The sequence below is a fragment of the Felis catus genome, chromosome A1 (assembly GCF_018350175.1).
Source record: "Felis catus isolate Fca126 chromosome A1, F.catus_Fca126_mat1.0, whole genome shotgun sequence".
In the NCBI taxonomy this organism is placed as follows: domain Eukaryota; kingdom Metazoa; phylum Chordata; class Mammalia; order Carnivora; family Felidae; genus Felis; species Felis catus.
Window position 1 is genome coordinate 114561091 of NC_058368.1, and position 25857 is coordinate 114586947.

The following is a 25857-nucleotide window of genomic DNA, read 5'->3' on the forward strand; positions in this document are numbered from 1 at the left end:
CATTCCATGTTCTACCACCTCTATAAAGCCTTTCTGAATCCCCAACATGTTATTTTTTTCTTTGCTGTTGTAGCACTTTGTGATATACCTCTTTTGGAATATTAATCACATTTTTCTTCTTATAGATATATAACAAGATATATAGCTTATTTCCTCTATTAAATGTAAGTTCCATCAAGAACAGAATGTGAATTTTTCTGTTAGTATTTTTAAGAGGTCTTTTCTGACTACCATATCTTAAAAAGTAGACTAGGGGCACCTGGGTGGCACAGTCGGTTAAGCATCCAACTCTTGATGTTGGCTTTGGTCATGATCTCATGAATCATGGGTTTGCCCCGTATCAGGCTCTGCACTGATGTTGCAGAGCCTGCTTGGGATTCTGTCTACTTCTCTCTGACCCTCCCCTGCTTGTGCTCTCTCTCTCTCTCTCAAAATAAACTTAAAAAATTTTTTTAAAGTAGACTATGTAGAAGCCAGTATTAGATTGTTAACTTTCATTTCTGATTTCTTACGGAATTTCTGCTCTGTGGCCTCCTGTTTTAAGGTGTTTATAATTGATCTTTAACTTTTTTCTGTTTATATATATATATATTTTTTTTATTTTTTTTATTTTTTTAACATTTATTTATTATTGAGAGACAGAGACAGAGCATGAGCATGGGAGGGGCAGAGAGAGGAGGAGCATAGAATCCGAAGCAGGCTCCAGTCTCTGAGCTATCCTCACAGAACCCGACGCAGGGCTTGAACTCACAAATCACGAGATTATGACCTGAGCCGAAGTTGGACACTTAACCTACTGAGCCACCCAAGCACCCCTGTTTATATATTTTTATGGATATGGACTCACTACTAATTTTTTTGTCTTGAGATTATTGGAATCTTATTGGAGACCCCAATCCAAGGCCCATTGTCCACCTGACTTGTCACATTAGAAGCTTTAGATGTTTTATTTTTGTGGTTTTGTGGTAATGCATGCCTGTAATACAAAATGAAATTAATTTGATAATAATTTTAAAAGTCATCCCTGGGGGCGCCTGGGTGGCGCAGTCGGTTGAGCGTCCGACTTCAGCCAGGTCACGATCTCGTGGTCCGGGAGTTCGAGCCCCGCTCGGGCTCTGGGCTGATGGCTCAGAGCCTGGAGCCTGTTTCCGATTCTGTGTCTCCCTCTCTCTCTGCCCCACCCCCATTCATGCTCTGTCTCTCTCTGTCCCAAAAATAAATAAACGTTGAAAAAAAAAATTAAAAAAAAATAATAAAAGTCATCCCTGTATGTCACAACCAATTAGAAACAGCTGTTCATATTTTGATACATATTTTGATACATATTCATCTAATCTCTTTTTAGAATTGTCAGAAGTTGAATTCGTACTGTATTTTCAGTTTTGTGTTTTGCTATTTTACTTAATGTAGCACTTTTCCTGTATTACTGAAAACTTTTGTATATGGGTAATTTTAATTTTCTTGGGGCTTTATTTTCCACAGGTAACATGTATTGCTCTTGTAAGTGAAAGGAAAACAATAAAAGCTCTTTAAGAAAAATTTTATAATTTTTATTCTGGATAAATTATTAAACTGTTCCTCTTTCACTGAATATTGAAATTGCTTAAGATTTTAGACTTTATCAATAATGCTGTGTGAGCACTTTTGTGAATAAAGCCTTCCCTCTGTTTAAGGTTATTTCCTAGAATTATTGCTAGGAATGGTTATTATGAAGACCCAGAGTATGCACATATTTAAGATTCTTGATAATATGTTTTCTTGTTTTTAAATCATACCAATTTATAATCTGACCAGTAGTGTGAGTTTCTTAAGGAGTGCATGTTTTTCAGGAGCCCCAAATCTGCTAGACATTTTATGCTTTCATTTAATCCTTAGACAATCCTTTGAGGTACTTACTGTCCCTATTTATAGGCAAAGGAAATGAGGCTCAAAGAGGCTAAAGTGTCTTGCCCTGGGCTACACAGCTAAGAAATAAGGAAGTTGGGATGCAAATTCAGTTCTTTATGATGCTACAGCCCCTAAAAACACTATATATTTGTATGCTTGAGTTTTTATTTAGGCTATCCTTATGATACTCAAGTACTTAACATTTCATATATTGTAGATGTTAGAAATTGGGGGGGGGGAGGGTTGATGAGGTTAATTGTTAGAAAGCTATCTCTTGAGAAAAAAAAGAAAGCTATCTCTTGATCAGATGAACCATATAGAAAAATTTGTTTTATATTTGAAAACAGCCGTCTTCTAGACGTGCATCATTCCCCATCTTGGCTGTCAAGATATCCCACAGTTTTGTAAAATCATTTCTTTAAAAAAAATTTTTTTTAAGTTTATTTTTCACAGAGAGAGAAAGAGACAGAGCATGGGTGGGGGAGGGGCAGAGAGAGGGAGACACAGAATCCGAAGCAGGCTCCAGGCTCTGTCTGAGCTGTCAGCACAGAGCCCAATGGGGGCTCAAACTCATGGACCGTGAGATCATGACCTGAGCCGAAGTTGGACGCTCAACCTACTGAGCCACTCAGGCACACCTGTAAAATCATTTCTAATAGACTTTACGTTTTGTTTAGAATCATTTAAAAAATAAAATTCAGCTGGTAAATTTACAGATCTTCTTGGCTTTATTCAACAATACCTGAATCAACAGCATCCCTTTGAGCTGATAGAAAGGAGCTCCAGAGAGCTGTGCAAAATGGAAGACTTTAATAGGCAGAAGGAGGTGGCACAAGGTGGTTATTCTAGCAAAGAGCTGATTGTTTCAGACAAGGTTACCTTCCTTTGGGGGAGAGCAGGGGTCCATCAGGCAGATTACCTCTCTAGTGCTGACCAGGTAATTCCAGATTTACTGGTTTAAGATTCCCTTCCTAGGAGAAGTTAAGTTGTGGTTTGATGACTTGCGCTTAGAACAAGTGACTCCATTTTGGGCTTGTGCCTTTTTTAATGGTATGTATGTAGGTAGTAAAATTGGAAAACTTAGGGACTTCGGGAGTTGAGTTAATCTTCCATTTCTCTTACTCTCAGCCATCATCATCTGTTATTTTTATCTCTGTAGTTTCTCAAATACACTTTGTTTTCCATTCATATCTTTTTGGATTAAGCCTTTTTCATCTTTTTACTGGATTATCATGACTTTGTAATTGGTCCCCCTGCCTCTAGTTTCTTCTCTCTGTAATTAATCTTCCACCCTGCTCCCAAAGTTAATTCTTTCCTTTTTAAAAAGTGTTAATTATTTAAGCATTATATGAATATAGATTTTGTTTTGTTTTGTTTTTAAAAAAGCATTTACTGATTAAGGCAAAAATGCTATTATCCCCTCTGTCCCAATCCTCCTATTCTCTCACATACACATCCTAAAATCTGCAACCAGCTTCTTTTGCATATAACACATCTTGGAGATCTTTCCATGGTAGTCTTCTAGATATATCTCATTTTTTAAAACTTCTCGATATTTTTCCATAGTATGAATAAAGTGTTTTGCCATTCATCTAATTATAAAATACTTTGTAATTTCTATTTTGATTTTCTATTTAAATTGAGCATTGAGAAGTTTTCCCACAGATGATATTATCTTTATAAAACATTGTGCCATGTCTTCCCCCTCCCCATTTAAAACTATCAGTGGCTCCCTCAAGGCCTATATCAGGGAACATAAACCCACTTGTGTCCAAGGTACCAGGTGTATGAAAACAGCTAGATGACAGACTAGAGAATATAGTGGATTGGCAACTGGAGAGTGCAGATACTGCCTACAGATGTTCAATGCACATTAAAAACAAATCAACAAAAAAACCACTCTGCTGGCCAAATATGATACCTTTGCCACCAGGTTTCAGTGCATCATGCATTAACATGCCAATCAGAGCCCTTACAGCTTACTTACTAACAGCTGCCACTGCTGCCTGGAACACTCAATCAGCTTTTATGTTTCTCTTCCTTTGCACCTGCCAGAAAGTCTTTCTCTGCCAGAAGGCAACTTGTCCTTTTAGACCCAGCTTGTATACTACTATCCCTTCTGTGAAACCATTCTAGTTTCTCAAGGCAGATATGTTTTCTAGCCTAACATAACATGTTTGTTATTGCCCTTATTACACAGCTCTGTAATCATTTTTATACCTCTGTGTTGACTCTTTTGGGGTGTGAGTCCCTCCTGCCAATTGCTACCGTTATTCACCTTGATATTCTTGGTCAGTAAATGCTCTGTATATACATAAGAGATGTTCTATTTTTGGTGAGCATGACTGAATGAATAACTTTATTAATTATAGTAAGAGTAGCCTTAGGCAGAACCAGACCTCAAACTGATATTAACACAATAAACATGAAAGCTTATATTACTCAGGTTACTAGTTAGTATCTGATGTTATCAAACTTAGGAGAACTTAATTGATTTTGTTAAAGAATTTCTTTGGTTTTAATGTCACTAAAATAAATGTAAGTCACATATATACCATAAAAAGAATTTTGAAATGAAAGCAAGAGTTTTACTACTATCTCTCCTTAACTCATGAAATATTTTACATCTACTGCTTGGATTCTAGCTATAGCATGTGTGGTTCTATTTGCTATTTTTATTCTAATAGTAGAAATTTTTAAAAGACTTTTTAAATAATCAACTCAAACTGTTTTAGTCTTGTTCTATTCAGATTATCAGCCTGTCTTGGTCATCCGTGACTCAGTTCAACCACAGCCATTGATTTTTTGTTAGTTTATATACCTTCTTCCTCTTCTCTGGTCTTGCCACTACCATTTTAAGAGTTCATGTTGTAGGTACTTTGATCTGAAATTATTGTTTACCTTATATGTTCTCCTTTCTTCCATTACCTAAGCTAGGAAGTAAAGCACAGTACTAGGGCCAGAAATAAGCCTTAGTGTTCAGAGAATGTGCTTACATATATCCACATTCCATATTGCTCTTAAAACAGATTCATATTGGAGCTCCTGGGTCGCTCAACCAATTCAGTATCTGACTCTTAGTTTTGGCTCAGGTCTTGATCTTGCAGTTTGTGAATTCAAGCCCCTCATCCAGCCCCATGCTGACAGTGCAGAGTCTGCTTGGGATTCTCTCTCTCTCCCTCTCTCTGTCTGCTCCACCCCTGCTCGTGCTCTCTCTCTCAAAGTAAAGAAATAAACTTAAAAAAAAAAAATAGCAAACATTCATACTGTTAGCTTTGAACTGTAGCTTGATCCCAGAATGTGTAGCACTGTTGTTGTTGTCAAAGTAAACACTTCATTCCGTATATGTCCTTTGCTGGGGTGGGTTGAAAGTTTATTTCCTTTAAGTTGGGTGAAATCTGGTTTTTCAGTAATTGAACTTTTCCCTGATGTTTTCAGGTAAGTGATGATAGGATTCCTGAATATTAACTTTTTGAGTGTTGAAGTTCTTTTGTAAAAGCAATAAAAATTGTTATAGCTATAGTACAATGACTTCTTTTAGTATTGTATTTGTGTATTGCTATAACTTAGAATTTTGTGACTCGCCTTTGATTTTTAAAGTGGTTTCAGCATGGCACCTTGCCATCAGTCACCGTGGAGCCTCAGCCTCTGGTTTTCTGAGTGATGCCTGGTAGTGTACTCAGGGTCAGACTCAGCCAGGGCATTTAATACTCCATGCTACTTTTCATGCCATGCAAGGTCTTGTCTGTCCTCCAGCCATCTCCTCCTCTTGATATCAGTTATGTAATGGTATCACTCTGGTTCAAAATCCAAGTCATTTTTAAATTTTCCTTTATCCTTTTATCCAGCCATTCCTCAAGCTTGATGATTCTTAACAACCACAAGTCACTTTTCTTCCTAGTCTCACTGCTCCCACTCTAGGTCATGTAAGAATACTCCCTATAACCTTCCCCCAACTCCAGTCTGTCTGTATCCACTGGTTAGTAGCTGAATTTCCTTAAAACCAACTACTCTGTTCATATCTTGACCTCACTTAGAAACCCTTTAATTACACTTGTGTGCATGCACACGTATACACACCCCTCCCATTGGCAGCTAGATGAAGCCTCAATTTTTTATCCCAGTATTCAAGGTTTGCCACATTGACTTTGTTTTTTTTTTAAGCCTCATCTCTCACTCCTTCCCCCACAGTCTGCTTATATAGCTCCTGGCCATCCTAGAACTTGAGTGGACTTTTTTTTGGGGGGGGGGTAGGGGGCTCAACCCATATCAGTCCCCTCTGCACCCTTAAAGTGATCTCTCCTGCCTCTGAACATCCCCCGTACTTGATTTTTTTACTTTATTTCTCCTTATTTTATGGCATATTATGCTTTTGAATCCATTACTTTATTTGAACTTCACAACCAGTCTATGAGATAAGCAAGACAAGTGTGTCTTATCACAGGGGAGAAAACCAAAACTTGAGGAGGGAAGAGTGACTTGTCCAAGTTTTAGGGTTAATAGAGTAGACCTCAGGGTGCCTGTGTGGCTCAGTCGGTTGAGCGTCCAACTTCAGCTCAGGTCATGATCTCGCGGTTCGTGGGTTCGAGCCCTGTGTTGGGCTCTGTGCTGACAGCTCAGAGCCTGGAGCCTACTTCAACTGGTGTCTCTCTGTCTCTCTCTGTCTCTCTCTCTCTCTCAAAAATAAACATTAAAAAAATTTTTTTTTAATTTTTTTTTTAAACATTTATTTATTTTTGAGACAGAGCATGAATGGGGGAGGGTCAGAGAGAGAGGGAGACGCAGAATCTGAAACAGGCTCCAGGCTCTGAGCTGTCAGCACAGAGTCCGACGTGGGGCTCGAACTCATAGACCGCGGAGATCATGACCTGAGCCGAAGTCGGCCGCTTAACCAACTGAGCCACCCAGGTGCCCCAATATTAAAAAAAATTTTTTTTAATTTTTTTTTTCAACGTTTTCATTTATTTTTGGGACAGAGAGAGACAGAGCATGAACGGGGGAGGGGCAGAGAGAGAGGGAGACACAGAATGGGAAACAGGCTCCAGGCTACGAGCCATCAGCCCAGAGCCTGACGCGGGGCTCGAACTCCCGGACCGCGAGATCGTGACCTGGCTGAAGTCGGACGCTTAACCGACTGCGCCACCCAGGCGCCCCCAAAAAAATTTTTTAATAGTGTGGAGCTGGTACTCAAATCCAAGTCTCCTGGAACATCAGCCCCAATCTGTGTTTATTATGCTGCTACTACCTTTCTTGGTGCCTGAGTCTGCACATAAGTATAAGTTTGATTATCTCTTTCCAATGGTCTGCAAGTTATTTGAAGCTGTGTCTTATTCCCTTGGAACATTTATGTATATATGAGTGAGCCCATTCATGTATTAAATATATTGCAATTCATTGTTCTCCTCTTTCTCAGTAAAAATTGTGCTTCTCGTTTCTGAACCTTGTTTCCCCACTGTGTGTGTGTGGGTGGGTATGTATATGTGTGTTTAATCAGAAGTGAAGCTTGGTATATTACAATAATAAAACTGGAGCTTTATATAGTGGATTTGATTTCTGGGATAACTTTTCAGCAACGCACTCCACATTCACAAGTATGCATTGACTGTGAAGAGATTAAGCCTAACACTAGGCTACTGCACAGTGCTTTCACACTTTGTGAATGTAAGTATCCTAGATTTTCATTTAATTTTACCTTTAATTTTTATGTTGAATAGATGAGAACATGTATACCATGAAAGGCTGATATGAACTCAGTAACAATTTTAATGGATTTGAATTTTATTCATTGTATCATCTACACATATTTAAAAAATAACAGTACATACATGTACTGGAAGCTTCGTGTGAGAAATTTCTTATTGTGCCAAGAGGTTGGAAAAGCATTGCTTCCCTGAGTAATTACTTTGTTTTCCTTTTAGACCGTGGGAGGAGCTCCTGGCTCCTCCAGTTGGTAGAGCATGTAAGTTCAAGCCCCATGTTGGGTGCAGAGTTTAATTAAAAAAACAACAACAACAACAACAAAAAAAAAAACAGGCACCTGGGTGGTTCAGTCTGTTCAGTGTCCAACTTTGGCTCTGGTTATGATCTTGCAGTTCATAAGTTCAGGCCCGGGGTCAGGCTCTGTGCTGACAGCTGAGTTTGGAGCTTGCTTGGGATTCTGTGTCTCCCTCTCTCTCTCTGCCCCTCCCCCGCTTACACTCTATCTTCTTTTCTCTCGATTTTAAATAAATAAACATTACCAAAAAAATTTTTAAAAAAAAGATGCTGACAGTGGAAACTATGCAACTAACCTCCTCATTTTCAAATTGGCCTTTAGGAAGCTCAGAGGCACATGTATCACTCAGTCATACAGCTGTATAAATCCTCGTGGCCAGCTTAAGTTTTCCCTTTTACACTTTCATAGTGACTTCTTGTTGTAGTTTGCTTGGCCTTGATTTTTTATTTTTTTTTTCATTTGTATTTTGTCATTTTATTGCATGTACTTCTCAAAAACCAACTAAAATTCTATGAAAATGAAGGGGCTATGAATAAAATAGTCTTTCTATCACCAGCTATAATTTAAGTCCTGGGTATTTCTATGCTAACTATTGATACCTGTATGCATATGTCTTGCTCTTTATGCTGCATGTGAAACATACTCAGAATTTATATAGAAAAGCCAAACCTAAGCATACTAGTTATTAGAAAAATGTAGTTTTGGGGTACCTGGGTGGCTCAGTCGGTTAAGTGGTGGCTGTCCTCGGCTCAGTTCATGACCTCACAGTTCGGGAGTTCAAGCCCTAAACTGGGCTCTCTGCTGTCAGCATGAAGCCCACTTCGGATCCTCTGTGTCACTCTTTCTGCCTCTTCCCTGCTCCTGCGGGTGTACTCTCTCTCTCTGTCTCTTTCAAAAATAAATATTATTTAAAAATTTAAATTAAAAAAAAAAGAAAAATGTGGTTTAGGGGCGCCTGGGTGGCTCAGTAGGTTGAGCGTCCGACTCTTGATTTTGGCTCAGGTCATGATTCCTGGGATGTGGTATCAAGCCCTGCGTCAGGCTCTACACTCAGTGTGGAGCTGTCTCCCTTCACATTTTGATTAAACAAAACAAAATGAAGTTTTGTTTAATCTGAATCACTTTTTAAAACTTTCTGCACTATGTAACTATATCTCAAAAAGTAGAGTATCTCTGCTGGGAGGAAGAGAAGTATTGTTGATGTTGACAGGATGCCTCTTCTAACAGATATGAGATCACTCTTGGCAGGGGCAGTTAAAAAATCCACATGCAGAACTGGGAAGGAACCTTTTTTTTTGGTGTTCATCCTTTGAATTTTATATCATGTTCATATATCACCCATTCAAAAAAATTCCTCAAAGAAGTTCACTGGGGTGCCTGGGTGGCTCAGTTGAGAATCCGACTTCTGTTCAGGTCATGATTTCAAGGTTTGTAAGTTCAAGCCCTGCATCAAGGTCACTGCTGTCAGTACAGAGCCTGCTTTGGACCTCTGTCCCCCTCTCTGTACCCCTCCCCTGCTTGCACACTCTCAAAAAAATAAATAAATAAATAAATAAACATTTAAAAAAAAGTTCTGTCATATTCAGTACAAGTGTAAAGAATTTCTCTCTAACCTGTTAGATTATGAGCTCCTTAAGACCAGGAAATGTGCTAGATTTCTCTATTTCTGAACCTAGCATGGTGTCTCATACATAGTAGGCTCCTAGCTGGTGTGCATAGATGTAAATTGGAAACCAAGAGTTACAAATTTCAATAGGATAACAGCTAAAAATTGCTAACTGTGGATGTGCCCCCCTTAACTCTGCTACCCTTTTCAAAGTGAAGCTGAGATCAGCTTCCTTGCTCTGAAATAAGATGGATTTTTATTGAAATTCATCAAAAGGACTTAAAAACAAATTAGAATTTTTCCTAGTCACAGTTTATGTCTGTTTATATATTATAATGTGGGATTTTTCCAAATGTGACCTCCAAACTCCTTTTTATCTCTTTTTGCAGATCTTTGTAGAATTTGATGGCTGTAACTGGAAGCAGCACTCCTGGGTTAAAGTTCATGCTGAAGAAGTTATTGTGCTTCTGCTGGAAGGGTCTCTGGTGTGGGCACCCCGGAAGGACCCAGTCCTTGTCCAGGGTACTCGAGTCTCAATTGCACAGTGGCCAGCCCTGGTGAGTGACTTACTGCCTATGAACATATTTGAGCTTTACTCCTGTACTATAACTGTAACTATGGTATTTATCCAATAGCTGAACTCCTGGGGCGCCTGGGTGGCTACTCAGTTAGGTGTCTGACTTCAGCTCAGGTCACGATTTCACGGTCTGTGGGTTCAAGCCCCGAGTCGGGCTCTGTGCTGACAGGTCAGACTGGCCTGGAGCCTGCTTCAGATTCTCTGTCTCCCTCTCTCTCTGCCCCTCCCCTGCTCGTGCTCTGTAGATCTCTCAAGAATAATAAATCTTTTTTAAAAAATAGCTGAACTCTTTAGAGTTCCCAAAGCATGTATATTCCTAACATACTTTTATTCTGATGTTACTGAAGCAGAAAGTGGGAGATCTTTTCAACTGTGTCTTCTGAACTTGTTTTGTGTTTTTGAAATATAATTAACATACAGTGTTTATATTAGTTTTAGGTGTACACTATAATGATTCAACAATTCTATTCATTACTCAGTGCTTGTAGTAATAAGTATTTCTGAAGTTTGACAAAATAATGCCGTAAATTTAATCCTCTTTATTTCACTCATGGCCCCACCCATCTCCCCTCTGGCAACCACCAGTTCTCTGTATTAAAGAGTGTGGGGTTTTTGTCTCTTTTTCTTTGTTCATTTATTTTGTTTCTTACATTCCACAAATGTGGAGTGCCTGAGTACCTCAATCGATTTAAGCATCCCACTCTTGATTTCAGCTCAGGTCATGATCTCACTGGTCAGGAGATCAAGCCCTGTGCTGGACTCTGCCCTGATAGTGTGGAGCCTGCTTGGGATCCTCTCTCTCCCTTTCTCCCTGCCCCTACCCATCTTGGCACGCTCGCATGTGTGCTCTCTCTCTCACTCTCTTCCAAATAAATTAACAGTTAAAAAAAATCCACATTTATGTGAAATCATATGGCATTTGTTTTTCTGTGACTTATTTCACTTAGCATTATACCCTCTGAGTCCATTCATGAGGTTGCATATGGCAAGATCTCACTCTTTTTTTTTATGAATGAATAATATTTCTGTGTGTGTGTGTGTTCTTTATTCAGTTATGGATAGACATTTGAATTGCTCCCATGTCTTGCCTGTTGTAAATAATGCTGCAGGAAACATAGGGGTGCATGTATCTTTTTAAATTTGTGTTTTTGTTTTCTTTGGGTAAACACCTAGTTGTGGAATTCTTGGATCATATGGTAATTCTTTTAATTTTTTGAGGACCTTCCATACTATTTGCCACAGTGGTTACACTAATTTACCTTCCCACCAACAGTGCAGGAGAGTTTTTGTTCTCCACCTCCAACCCAACACTTTTTGATACTCTCCATTCAGACAGATAGATGTGAGGTGGTATCTTGTGGTTTTGATGTGCATTCACCTGATGATTCATGGTGTTGAGCATCTTTTTATGCACCTGTTGGCCATTTACATGTCTTCTCTGGAAAAGTGTCTGTTCAGGTCCTCTGCCCATTTTTAACTGGATTATTTGGACAGTTGTTGGTGTTACATATTTTGGATATTAACCCCTTATCAAGTATATCATTCTCTATGTATCTTCTCCCATACAGTAGGTTGCCATGTCATTTTTTGGGTGGTTTACTTTGCTGTGCAAAAGCTTTTTATTTTGGTGTAAAATCCCAATAGTTTATTTTTGCTTTTGTTTCCCTTGCTGAGATGTATTGAGAAAAATGTTTGTATGACCAATGTCTACAAAATACTGCCTTGTTTTTCTTCTAGGAGTTTTATGGTTCCAGGTCTTACCTTTAGATGTTTATTTTTGTATATGTTGTAAGAGAGGGGTCCAGTTTCATTCTTTTGCATGTAGCTGTCCAGTTTTCTCAGCACCATTTGTTGAAGAGACTGTCTTTTTGTCATTGTATAGTCTTGTGTCCTGTCTCAGAGATTAATTGATCATATAAGCTATAAGCATGGGTTTGTTTCTGGGCTCTTTATTCTGTTCTGTTGATCTCTATGTCTTTTTTTGTGCCAGTGCTGTATTCGATAATATTTGATACTTTTATTTCTAAAGAATTTTTTCACCTTAATGTTTTCTCATGTAAGGTTGTGAAACAATGTTTGTAATCCTTAAAGCCTTTTCTTTCTGTAAGAACTCTTATTTTTTTTCCCAGCCTTACTGAGGTAAAATTGACATATAACATTGTGCAAGTTTGTAACAATATAATAATTTGATATATATTGTGAAATGATTACCACAGTAAAGTTAGTTAACACATCCACTGTTCACAGAGTTAACATTTTGTGTGTATGTGGTAAGAACTTTGAAGATTTAGTTTCTGGGGTGCCTAGGTGGCTCAGTCAGTTGAGCATCTGACTCTTGTTTTTGCCTCAGGTCCTGTTCTCATAGTTTGTGAGTTCGAGCCCTGCAATGGACTCTGTGCTGACATCATGGAGCCTGCTTGGGATTCTCCCTCTCTCTCTGACCCCCCCCCCATTTGCATTCTCTGTCTCTCTCAAAATAAACTTAAAAAAAAAAGAAAGAAAAGATTTACTTTCTTAGCAACTTTTAAGTATACATTATTGTTTTTTTAATGTTTAATTATGTTTAATTAATAATGTTTAATTATTTCTTTTTGAGAGGGGGAGGACCTAGTCAACCTAGCCGCTCAGGCGCCCCACATCATTGTTAACTATAGTCACCATGCTGTATGTTAGAACCCCAGAACTTATAACTGAAGTTTGTACCTTTTGACCACATTCACCACATTTCACATTCCCCACTGCCCACACCCATAGGAACTATAGATCTACTCTAGGAGTTCTTTTTTTTTTTTCACACGTAAGTGAAATCATACAGTATTTCATTTGCATTTGTGACTTATTTCACTTAGTTTAATGCCCTCAGGTTTTATCCATGTTGTAAGTGGCAGGATTTCCTCCTCTTTTTTTTTTTTTTAATTTTTTTTTAAATGTTTATTTATCTTTGAGAGAGAGAGAAAGACAGAGAGCATGTGGGGGAGGGACAAAGAGAGTGGGAGACACAGAATCTGAAGCAGGCTCCAGGCTCTGAGCTGTCAGCACAGATCCCTACATGGGGCTTGAACTCACCATGAGATCATGACCCAAGCCGAAGTTGGACGTCCAACCAATTGAGCCACCCAGGCACCCCAGATTTCCTCCTTTTTTATGACTGAATAATATTTCTGTGTGTGTGGGGTGTGTGTGTGTGTGTGTGTGTGCACGCACGTGCGCGCATACGCGCGTGCACGTGCATGCACATACACCTCACATCATTCCCCGTATCCATTCACCCATCACTGGAGGCTTAGGTTGTTTCTATATCTTAGCTGTTGTGAATAACACTGCAGTGAATGTGGGTGTGCAGATAATCCTTTGAAATGGTGATTTCATTTTCTTCAGATACATACTCAGAAGTGGGATTGCTGCATCATATGGTAGTTCTGCTCTTAATTTTTTGAGGAGCCTCCACACTGTTTTCTATGGTGGCTGCACCAATTTATAGTCCCACCAACTGCAAAAGGCTTTCTTTTCTCTGCATCCTTGCCAGCCCTTATTTTATTGTCTTTGATGATAGGTCTTCTAACAGGTGTGAAGTGATGGCTTCTTGTGGTATTGATTTGCATTTCCCTAATAATTAGTGTTGTTCACCCCTTTTTATATACCTATCGGCCATTTGTATATTTTCTTAGGAAAAATGTCTATTTAGGGTGATTTGCCCATTTTTAAAGTCAGATTATTTGGTCTTTTGCTTTTGAGTTGTATGAGTTCCTTATATATGTATTTGGATATTAACCTCTTGTGTGATACATGATTTGCAAATATTTTCTCTCATTCCTTACGTTGCCTTTTCATTTTGCTGATCATTTTTTTGCTATGCATAAACTTTTTAGTTTGTTATAGCCCCACTTATTTATTTTTGCTTTTGTTGTTTGTGCTTTATTATTGTTATTAAGTTTTGTTTTCTGAAGTTTGACAAAATAATGCCATAAATTTCATTCTGAGAGTATCCTTTTGTTTCTATCCTGTTAGCAAAGTAAAGGCATAAATGGCTACATTTAAAAAAAAAACCTACTTCTATGGCTAACCAGATCAAATAAATAATATTCAAAGCAAATTTTCTACTTAATTGATTATATGTAACATCATTTACTATACTCTCCTTTTCCATTTTTTTTTTTGTTGGTTTGTTTGTTTGTTTGTTTTTTCCAGTTTATTCATTTTTGAAAGAGAGAGCGTGAGTTGGGGAGGGACAGAGAGAGGGAGACACAGAATCTGAAGCAGGCTCTAGGCTCTGAGCTGTCAGCACAGAGCCCGACTCAGGGCACGAACCATGAGATCATGACCTGAGCCGAAGTTGGACACTTAACCGATGTAGCCACCCAGGCACCCCCTTTTTTGTTTGTTTTTAAGTCCATTTCCAATTGAACTTTTGGAAGAAGCTCAAATGGACATGGGCCCCGGGTGACTTTTATAGGCTATTCATTTATAAGACAGCAATATGAATTCACCCATGAGCATTTATACCAGTGATTATTTTACATATCTCCCAAAGATTTTAGGAGTTCTAGAGACGATAATGTTGTAAGTCTTTATTTTGGGAATTTACTGTAATTTAGCCCTCTTGAAGCCTGGCAAGATTAGTCAGATCCCTAAAGGTAATTGGGAATTTCTTAGTCTTTGTGTCCTTTTCAGCTGTAAATAGGAGTATTGGGCTGAGTTTCTGCTCTAGTTTGCTTCCTATGATTATTTGTGGGGTAGATGATGGGTTGGGAATGTTTTATGCTTTAGTTTATCTGTATTTACTGGGGTGAAAGATATATTAATGATGGATACTGTCTCTGAAGTTAGAGATGTGGATGAATTGTTACCTATTTTCTTTTCCAAGTTCTAATCAATTTCTTGTCATTTCTGTTTCACAGACTTTCACTCCCCTAGTAGATAAACTTGGTTTGGGTTCTGTGGTTCCAGTTGAATACCTTTTGGATCGAGAGCTTCGTTTCCTGTCAGATGCTAATGGATTGCATCTGTTTCAGGTACTTAATACTTCCTCTCAGTCCTAAACTTATTTCCCTCCTTGCTAATTTGTTTGTTGATTATAAATATGTTTCCCCTTTTCTTTTAGTATTGAAACAAGTGTTTCCGTTAATTCCCTGTGCATTTTAAAGCTTTTCTGCTACCTTGAAAGTCCATTCAGTGGCTGAGACTTGTTTCCTCTTCAGCACACCCCACCCTACCTTGAAACCACTTAAGACTTAAGACCACAATTCTTTTTATTATTATTTTTTTTAATGTTTTCATTTTATTTCTGAGAGAGAGAGAGAGAGAGAGAGAGAGCGCGCGCGTGCGAGCAAGCAGGGGAGGGGCAGAGAGGGATAGATACAGAATCTGAAGTAGGCTCCAGGCTCTGAGCTGTCAACATAGAGCCTGACATGGGGCTCAAACTCATGAACTGTGAGATCATGACCTGAGCCAAAGTTGGATGCTTAACTGATTGAGCCACCCAGGTACCCCAAAGACCACAATTCTAAGGGTCTCCCCAGAAGGTGGTTTCACAGAGGTGGCTACTTGTATAACTTGAGGGGGCCTATACTTAGGTCAGTGGCAGAGAGGCTGGGAGTTTGGGCTTATTCCAAGCAGCATTAAATATTAAAGAGCTTAGGTGTATCTCTACTTAGAAAGAAAAGGGGTAAATTAGTAGTTTAAACAAACTAGCATCTGAGTTAGAGTTTGAAAATTTTTGGATGGTAATATTTATTTCTCACTTGTAAGATTTATTGTCTGAAGGCTAAAAATTAGGAAACTTCTAAGTTTTGCTGTCTTATTGAGGCAGCTAAGAACAGTATTTCCTTAACTGTGTTGTGTGAAATATTAGTGATGATTTCTTTGTTGATATGTCTTCCTTTCTCTTTCGGCCTCACTCCCTCTCACCACCCTTACTTTATTCATCTTTGCAATCTTAGTGTTTATATGAGTAGGCACTCAGTAAATGTTGAATAAATATCAACATATACCAAAAGATTTACATGGAATAAAATATTTTGTGGTCATATATGTGTGAGAAACCTAAACAAATTTTTTTTTTACATATCTTGTCAGAGCCTTTCATCTGCTACAACATATAGAAAGATAGAGTATATAGTATTTCCTATAATTAAATGATCCGAGCATCATTTTTTGCAGAACATCTCATGAGACTAGGGTTCTACAGAACATTCTTTGGTGGGGTGCCTGGGTGTCTCACTTGGCTGAGCATCTGACTCTTGATTTTGGCTCAGATCATGATCTCACAGTTTTGTGAGTTTGAGCCGCATCTGGCTCTGTGCTAGCAGCGCGGGGCCTGCTTGGGATTCTCTTTCTCCCTCTACCCCTGCTCGTGCTCTCTTTCTTTCTTTCCCTCAAAATAAATTTAAAAAAACAAACAAAAACAAAACAAAAAAAAAAAACATTCTTTGGCACTGTCAGTATAGAGCTCCTCAAGGGTATGATTTTCTCACCTGGTTAGATATTGCTATTTATTTTAATATTCGGTTGTTTTCTTTGTTTGTCTTTACCAGATGGGAACAGATAGCCAAAACCAGATTCTTTTGGAACATGCTGCACTGAGAGAAACAGTTAATGCTTTGATCAGTGACCAGAAGCTACAAGAGATATTCAGTCGAGGTAAGAACAAGCAGTCTTCTGTCCTTGAATCCTGAATCAGGTGTGTGGTCAGTGTTGAAGTGATAGTATGGGAAGGACACCATGCAACCCTAAACATTTGTGTTTCTTCTTGTGGGTAGAGTCCATCAGAGTATTTCCAGTTAGCAAGATCTCTAGAATAGATGGGAAAAATAGAATCTCACTCAGACCACAGTTACCTCTTTAAATTACATTTCATAATATCCAGTTTTGTTGTGAGTTTTGTTTTGTTTTGCTTTGTTTTCCATTTCCTAAATAGTTACCAAGGACAAATCTTGTAGTAAACACAATGTTAAGGAACTAGAGCTAGAAAACCTCTGCCCTTATTGAGCTCAGTGTCTGTGAAGTTCCTAAAGACTAAAAAGACCAGTAACATAAATAACAACCTAGAGTGCAAGGTACATGTTCATAAAAGAAGGTATCTACAGACTCGTTCACATTAACAACATGTTATTTTTTTAAGAATTAAAACAAAAGAATCCTTAGCTGTTTCCAGTTCAGATACAGATTTTGCCCAAGAGTCTACATAAAGAATATTTATCCTTCCCTTTGTGTTGCACATCTACTCCTCTTTTTTTCTGAGCCTCTTGAAAATCATGATTTTCAGTGAAACAGGGTCCTTGGTTCTCTTTGTCAAACTGTATCTGAATGGGTAAAAGTAGGAAAACTGGCTTATTTGGAGAAGGAGAGTATCAGCATAAAGTGATGTTTAATGGTCAAGGAAAGATATGAAGGAGGAAAGAATGTGAGAAAAACTTGATAGAAGAAAACTGGACAGAATGAGAAGTGAATATGTACGTGGATACATAGAGAAACATTGAGGAAGCTTCATTATAGTTGTGAGAGATAATAATAATTTAAAATCAGTGATGACTTAACTATATAGTCTCAAATGTATGAGATAATGCAGAGGAGAGAAACTGTCCTTCTTGGAGGGCAAATGAAATTGCAGGGTAACATTACCTGCTGATAAAGTAATATCTTTAAAACTTTGTTTTCCTAGGAAGGCAGGTGCTATGTTTGTTCAGACTATTACTAGTGCAGAGGATGGAGACCTCATAAATGGAACTCTCCACCTATTGCTATTGAAAGTCAGCAGAGTACAGATGGTTATCTAACATTCCTATGGTCACATGACAAAATAGTATGTTCAACTTACTGACCTCCCTTTTTTGTTGTTTTTAATTTTTTATTTATTTTGAGAGCAAGAAAGAACACGCCAGCCAAGGAGGGGCAGAGTGGGAGAGGGAGAGGGAGAGGGAGAGGGAGAGGGAGAGAGAGAGAGAGAGAGAGAGAGAGAGAGAGAGAGAGAGAGAGAATCCCAAGCAGGCTCCGCACTGTTAGCGCAGAGCTGGACTTGGGGCTCGATCCCACGAACTGTGAGATCATGACCTGAACTGAAATGAAAAGTTGGACACTCAACCAACTGGGCCACGCAGGCGCCCCACTGACCTCCCATTTTTTTTATATGTGTATATCAGATGAGATACGTCTGATAAATTTTCTTACTACCTGTAGTTTTTGTTTGTAAGTTTTGTCTTCCTTCTATTCCTTCTAGAATTGGAAGATTCAGATAGGGTGAAATCAGATTTGGAATGCTACAGAATCTCCACATAGAATTTACAAAGATCATGAGGAAAAATTATTTTGTTTTTAAGTGGCTTAATAACCATTTTATTCAGCTCTATACAAGAGAAGTGAAAGTGCTAAATATTTACACCAAAGTTTTCTTTCTGCTTTTAGAAAGAACCATGAATTATAACTTTGCCAAACATTTTCAGTACTGACTGATCTCTCCTGTAGGTCCCTACAGTGTTCAAGGTCACAGGGTCAAAGTATACCAGCCAGAGGGGGAAGAAAGTTGGCTCTGTGGTGTTGTAAGCCATCAAGACTCCATCACCCGTCTTATGGAAGTGTCTGTAACTGAGGTGAGGTTTGGGGTTATTTCCTTTACGATTCATCCATCCTCTTACAGAGGGTGGTGTAGAGAAAGGGAGCATTTAGCTATATGTAAGAAGACTTAGGTTCTGTCTCCAGCTCTTTCACTTAATGACTGTATGATCTTGAGAAAGGCTATTCAACTTTCTTAACCTCTTTGTTCTCATTTGTAAATTAAGAGATAATTAGGTAATCCCCCAGCCCCACCTCAGCACTGTTTTGGGAACTGGGATAGTAGATCTGAACGTGCTTTGCACTCTGTAAAACAGTGTAAAAATGTGAAGTAGAATTATCATTATTTTATCATATCCATAAAGGTTAGTAGTTTAAAATCTAGTCAGTTAGCATTTGCTTCTGTAATGCTTATGCCACTCCCCTTTGGACGGTGAACGTATCTAGAGCGACCTGGAGAATTGTCTCAGAAAAACAATAGATGAAAGGGGTTTTTTAACTTATTTTTGAGAGAGAGAGAGAGAGAAAGAGAGCACGAGGGAGGGCAGAGAGCGAGAGGGAGACATAGAATCTGAAGCAGGTTCTAGGCTCTGAGCTGTCAGCACAGCCCGACGTGGGGCTTGAACTCTCGAACTGCAAGATCATGACCTGAGCTGAGGGTGGATGGGCTTGACTGACTGAGCCACCCAGGCGCCCCTAGATGAGTGTTTTGAGGCAAACATAAATGTATTTATCTTTGAATTGGTTCCAGAGTTGTTCTTAACCACATATAATGTAAGCATAAATGATTTTACTTAATTTTTTACTGAGTTTTCAAGAAAATTACTAATTAATCTTCATTTTAAAATTTCAAAAATACACATATATAAAGTATATATTGGAAGCCACCCCTTCCCTCAGGTAAATATCACTCCCCTCAGTGGTAACCACCATTAACAGTTTGGTATGTGTTTTTTATATTCTTCCAAATATCTTCTGTGTGTATGTGTAATATTTGTATGTTATCTATTTATGTGATATATATATATATATATATATATGAACCATACTTTATTAGCAAATGGAATTATACCATACATATATAGTTCTTTACCTTTTTTACATAACTGTAAATTATCAATATCTTTCTTGTAAATATACATAGAAATTTGCCTTATCTACTGAATGGGTATGTCATAACTAATTTAATCTAAAATTGGTGGACATTTACATAATTGCCATTATTTTCAGTAATACAAATAATGCTGCAGTGAATATCCTTGAATAGGTATCATTGTATACTGCCACACATTGTTTATTGGAATAAGTTTTTACATATATAATTTCTAGATCATAGGATATGCACATTAAATCTGACAGTGTCTGTCAAATTGGCTGCTCCCTAATACTTTTATTCTTTATTAGTAGAGTGATTCCTTTAATGACTTGATTCTGTAGGTTTTTACTTTCTGATATGTACAGAATAGGAAGATTTTAGAGATGTAGAATTTGAAATTAACGTCTCTAAAAGAGACACTTGGTCGTTGAGCTCAATTCTTTCATTCATGTAACAAATATTTGAGTGCTTACTGTATTCTAGACCTTGTTTTGGATGTTGTTATTCTGGCAGTGAATGAGATTGCAGGGATTCCTGGTTTCATGGAGCTTTCTATTGGGGGAGTAGAAATAGATAATTACATGGATTAAAAAAATACATAATTATATCTTTGGACAGGGCTTAAATCTTTTTCCTCCCCTTTTTCATATTTTCTGCTATCCTTCTCCTACTCTAGAGTGGTGAGATCAAGTCCGTAGATCCCAGACTGATCCATGTGATGCTGATGGATAATTCAACTACTCAGAGCGAGGTACAGTAATCAACTGAGTCTCTGAGACTCATGAGCTTTCTTTATCTTATTATGCAGATTCCTCATGTGTGTGTTATCCATGGATGCCCTTTGGGTCTCCATTCTGGCCACTGTACATTTCTTGCTCTCACCACAGTCTTATCTACTTAAGGGAAATACAGTCTCAAGCAGGAGTTGTAGTCTAAGAAAACCCTTTTAATCATGACTGTGTTGCCTAGCCTTTTTAAAATCCATGGCCTAACTATTTCTTTTTACAGTCATTCAGGACAGATATATTTGAAAGATACATTAGACAGTTAAAGCTGTAATAAGCAGTAGTAATATTTATAACCCATCGAGTAATAAGAAATGGAGAAGATGCATCCTCTTTTTCTTTTCATTAGGTGGTAGTGAGCTCCAAGAAGTCTGAAATTTTGTACTCCAAGAAAACTCAAATCAAACAGGTGCCTAGTTCAGTGCTCAGCACACAGTGGATTACTCCATAATTACTGTGAACCAGGCCAGCTCTTGGTTCATTCAGAATTATCATAACCCAAATAAAGATACATAATAAATCAGTACCTAAATCAATCAGGAATCCTGTTTGAATTTCCTTCAGTAAGACATTGAGTATGACAGCCATCTATCCACATATTCCTGACAGTCTCTTAGCATCTCTGTAATATTGCTGTCTTGGCCACTCCTGCTAAGTAAGTACACATTTCTTCACATTTATCCAGTCATTCTTGACTTGATATAACAAGATCAAATTAGGAAAAGAAGAATCAGGGTTGAATTCAATAGCTTTTCACTACATGTTATATTGCCACAAGTAGGATATGCCTTTTGACTATAAACATGACTGAAAACACTTTTTACTTTGAGGGTGTGTTGGGCCCCTTTCTTATTCCCTTCCTTATTTCATTCATTCATTAACTACTACTTACATGCCAGCCACTATTCAGCTGGTCAGATATAGCTGGAGAGTACTAGTCTCAGTGTCTTATGCCATCTACTCACATGTGAGGAGCTCACTGTAAGTAGGACATACATATAATTTCAGGGAAGTTGCTGTGAGCCAAGATCAGCAACTTGTCTGGATGTGTTGGATAGAAGATCTGTGGTTTCCACAGCAGACTACCAACAGTGTGGGGGGAACAGGAGTAAATCTTGGGTTTGGTTAAGAGCAGTAGAAGGAAATTAAGGAGAAAAGATGCAAATGAAGGCAGCAAAAAAGAGAATACAAAAGCTAGAACTGGCAAGATGAAATATAAAATTTGAAAAAGTTACAGTTATAACTATAGTAATGGTTACAATAAAAATATAGATCTGCTCAAAGATTCTATAAATATTCAAGAGCATTAAGAGTAGTTTAATGAAGTTGGTAAATATTAATGGCTAAATAACTACATATCACTAGCTTATTACCAGCCCAACACATGTTATTTGAGTAAAACTATCTGAAAGTTAACTGAATAAAGCTAAAAAAAAAAAAAAAAAAAATTGCTTCATGGTGGGATACCAATCTAAGAATGTTCTAGACTTAAGTTCTTGCTGCACAAAGATTGTTTGAGAGAATGGTACTGTGTTCCTAGCCCCTTTCCCCATGCTCTTGTCGGGGGAGGAGTTTATTCAGAGATAGGAATCATGTCTCCTAATCTATCTTTTAAGGTTGTTAGGCCTCTCAAATAAGACATAAGTAAGATTTCATAAAATGGGCTGAAATTATTGGAAAAGCTGCGGGATTTGGCTGTATGGTCTGTGGTAGCCTCCCTTTTTTGCTTTCCTGTGTCTAATACTTTGAAATAAGTTCTGGAAATTGTTTGAGTATTTATAGTGTCCACAAGAGCAATCCACACTTGTCTTTGTTGGGCTCACTTTTCCTTTGGTCATAGACTCACCACTGTTAGTCGTCTTATTGCTAAGTTGTCCCCAGTTTTTTAGTGACTTCTGGATAGAGGAGATTTTTATATTTCAATACTTGAAATGCGATTGTCAGGCAAACAAGGAGAAAAATATGAAAGAAAGCAAATTTTTTTTTCATCAAGGGGCAATTGAGCTCCCAGTCTAGCAATAGCAGTCTTGTTTTATAAAAGAAATTCCACAAATTTTTAAAGCCCTCAAAAAAGTCCATTTGAGGAAGCATTTTATTTAAGGGGAGGGTTTGCCAAGTGAGTGAACTTGTAGTAACTCTTATCTTGAATATGTGTGTAAAATGAGTCACAGGAAGATTGGAGCTTTCTGACTAAGGGGATGTCTTAGAGCTGGCATTGGAATGTAGCAATCTGCCTGCTTTCATTGTCTGCTTCTAGAGATGGGAAAGAGCTAATGGTTTATGGTTTTCACAGGATGGAAGGTTCCTTGTAATAAATCTCTTTTGAATTTTGTTTTGTAGGGGGGTACGTTAAAAGCAGTAAAATCTTCCAAAGGAAAGAAGAAGAGAGAGAGCATAGAGGGGAAAGATGGCCGGAGGAGGAAAAGTGCTTCGGACTCTGGGTGTGACCCTGCATCAAAGAAATTAAAAGGAGACAGGGGTGAAGTAGACAGTAATGGGAGCGATGGAGGTGAGGCGAGCCGAGGGCCCTGGAAAGGAGGGAATGCCAGTGGAGAGCCAGGGCTGGATCAGAGAGCCAAGCAGCCACCGACTACATTTGTCCCCCAGATTAACCGCAACATTCGCTTTGCCACTTACACCAAAGAAAACGGCAGGACTCTGGTGGTACAGGATGAGCCTGTAGGTGGGGACACACCTGTACCTTTCACTCCATATTCTACAGCCACAGGTCAGACACCTTTGGCCCCAGAGGTGGGTGGAGCCGAAAACAAAGAGGCAGGAAAAACACTGGAACAAGTTGGCCAGGGCATGGTGGCTTCAGCAGCTGTGGTCACTACCGCCAGCTCCACCCCAACCACGGTGAGGATCTCAGACACTGGCCTTGCAGCAGGGACTGGGCCGGAAAAACAGAAAGGCAGCCGGTTACAGGCCCCAGGAGAGGTGAGTTGTTTCAGGGGCAGATTTGCAAGATTTGGGTTCATTCTTTTACCCTACTTTATTGTTAACACATTAAGAAGCATCTAAAATGCCACAGGAAAGGAAGTATTTCTGACATGTGCTTAAATTGTGCTCTGAACAGTCCTTTACTGCTCATTGGGCAAATGTGTATATTTTCATAACTTTATCAGCTATTAAAAGTCACCCGAACAATTGCACTAATCAAAAACTGATGATAAAACCCAATTTAATGAGATATTAAAGTAGATCTGATGGGGAATCTTTTTAATTCAATTATCTATTTAGTTCACACAGTGGTTGAGCCTTTACCAGGCCTATGAGAGACAAGGTTAATGAATTACAGTGTTGGTAACAGTGAACACTATAATTAAGGCTACGTGAGAGTGGCTATTACCATCCCCTGTTTTTAGTTCATCATTTTCTATGATATTTTCCTTTGAGGCTGGGCTTCTTTCCATGATTTGATATAGCTATAAAAGCGTTTTGGTTTTTTTTCTTTTCTTTTCTGACTTAATCTTTTTAAGCCTTACTGGAAAATTTGATGGAATTAATCACAGTAGTATCCAACTTCCTATGTTTTTTATCTGATTTGCATGTATTGTTGCTGAAATGGAACTTCTGTTAAATAAAAGTTAACATTGGGGCACCTGGGTAGCTCATTCGGTTAAACGTCCCACTATTAATTTCAGCTCAGGTCTTGATCTCAGGGTTATGAGTTCAGGCCCCACATTGGGCTTCACACTGGGCATGAAACCTACTTAAAAACAGATAGATGGATGGATGGATGGATGGATGGATGGATGGATGGATCTCAGGGTTGTGAGTTCAGGCCCCACATTGGGCTTCACACTGGGCATGAAACCTACTTAAAAACAGATAGATGGATGGATGGATGGATGGATGGATGGATAGATAGATAGATAGATAAACAAACTTCTAAAAAAATACAAGTTAAATTTGAAACAATATCAAAATCATTTCTCACAGTCTTGACTCTTATACACCACAGAATGATTTATGATGCTAGTCATTTTCTTTCAAACTGGCTGTTTCTTCAAGCTGGAATATGAAATACAAAAAGTACTAAATGATTTTTTTAATTATGTATAAGAAACTACTGTGTGCTAAGTACTGTATATTATAGACAAGGAATTGAAATCCCTATTTGAAGGAGCTCACATCTTAAGATGGAATCATTATAGGCATAACAATGCCAGATAAAACATGGCATATACATTTCATCTGAGTTCATCCCCTCCTAGCAAATGTGATTTGTGAATCCCTAGTGTGCAAGGATGGGCAGGGAGGTGAAATGTCCAGGCAGAAGAGAAGGTTTGTAAATGCAGATTTCATACTGATAAATGGTTTGTCCTTTGTTAGTTGACCAGCATTCCCAAGAGAAGTAGGTGAGGATCTTAAGTGAATTTCCACCGTGTATAAGTCATTATATTGCTCAAACTAATTAAAATCCACTCCATGCCGAAGGCTGTGTAGATGTAAAGGGGGTTACAAAGTAGACCAAATTTTATATGCTGGGAGATCCACTGAATGCTATTATTCTTGGGGTAGCAAAGCTGATTAGAAGAAATGTGGATTCAAAGGGCATTTCTTTTCCAAATAGATTGGAGAAGTTTCTGTGACTGTATCAGTGATTTTGGTAATGTGTCAGCCTAGGTATTCTCCTGGGATATGATTTAGAAGTACAGAAAAGGATGTTTCATTATGGTATCACATCTAAATTAGGGACATAGCCCCCAGGAAATTTCTTGCCCTAAAAATTAAGTTGAAATCAATTTGTCATCACTTTCTTATAAGAAGAGGATTTAGAATTTAATCATGTGAAGGAAAATGAAAGACCATCCAAATTATTTTGCATTCATGTGTATATTTTCAAAGGGTAACTTTAGTAGTGAAACCTAAGCTACCCATGCTGGATCCTTGGAGTCATGCAGGTGTCAAGGCTTCTGGCCAAATTCTGCTTAATGAAACAACAGACAATTCTTAGGGCTGTGTCTTTCTTGTCTCTTCTTTTTAGTTGGGAAGGGGTTTAAGTCAGTAGTAGTTGATTAGTGGGAAGGAAAAGAAAAAGTATAATGGGGTTACTGGCTGGCTCAGTTGGTAGTAGAACATGTGACTCTTGATCTCCGGTTCGTGAGTTTGACTAAGTAGAGTTTACCTTACAGAAAATAAATAAATAAATAATAAACAACTTTAAGTTTTTAACTCTAAAATGCCCTGAAGCAGCCTCTGTAGCAAATGTCAACTGGAGACCAGCCATAGGTGGCATGCCTGGTTCTCATGCCTCTGTGCCATCCTCAAGGAAAGTCCTAATGTAGGCTCTTCTTGCATATTTAATGAGTACCTTAAGTAAATTAACACCTTTTTTTGAACAATAGCCCTTTCATT

At 38.3% G+C, this 25857-nt stretch overlaps 1 protein-coding gene across 3 annotated transcripts in view; it reads left to right on the top strand.

The window, feature by feature from the left end:
* The window catches only part of KDM3B (lysine demethylase 3B), a 75694-nt gene that overhangs the window by 12236 nt on the left and 37601 nt on the right, over nt 1–25857 (top strand). For 2 of the 3 annotated variants that reach the window (XM_045059593.1, XM_023255610.2), the window contains exons 2-7: nt 9878–10045; nt 14964–15077; nt 16599–16704; nt 18526–18650; nt 20385–20459; nt 22834–23433. In XM_045059593.1, the coding sequence (XP_044915528.1) occupies nt 9878–10045; nt 14964–15077; nt 16599–16704; nt 18526–18650; nt 20385–20459; nt 22834–23433 (1188 nt within the window). The remainder of the gene's footprint in view (nt 1–9877; nt 10046–14963; nt 15078–16598; nt 16705–18525; nt 18651–20384; nt 20460–22833; nt 23434–25857) is intronic. The other variant, XM_045059594.1, reaches the window with a different exon arrangement.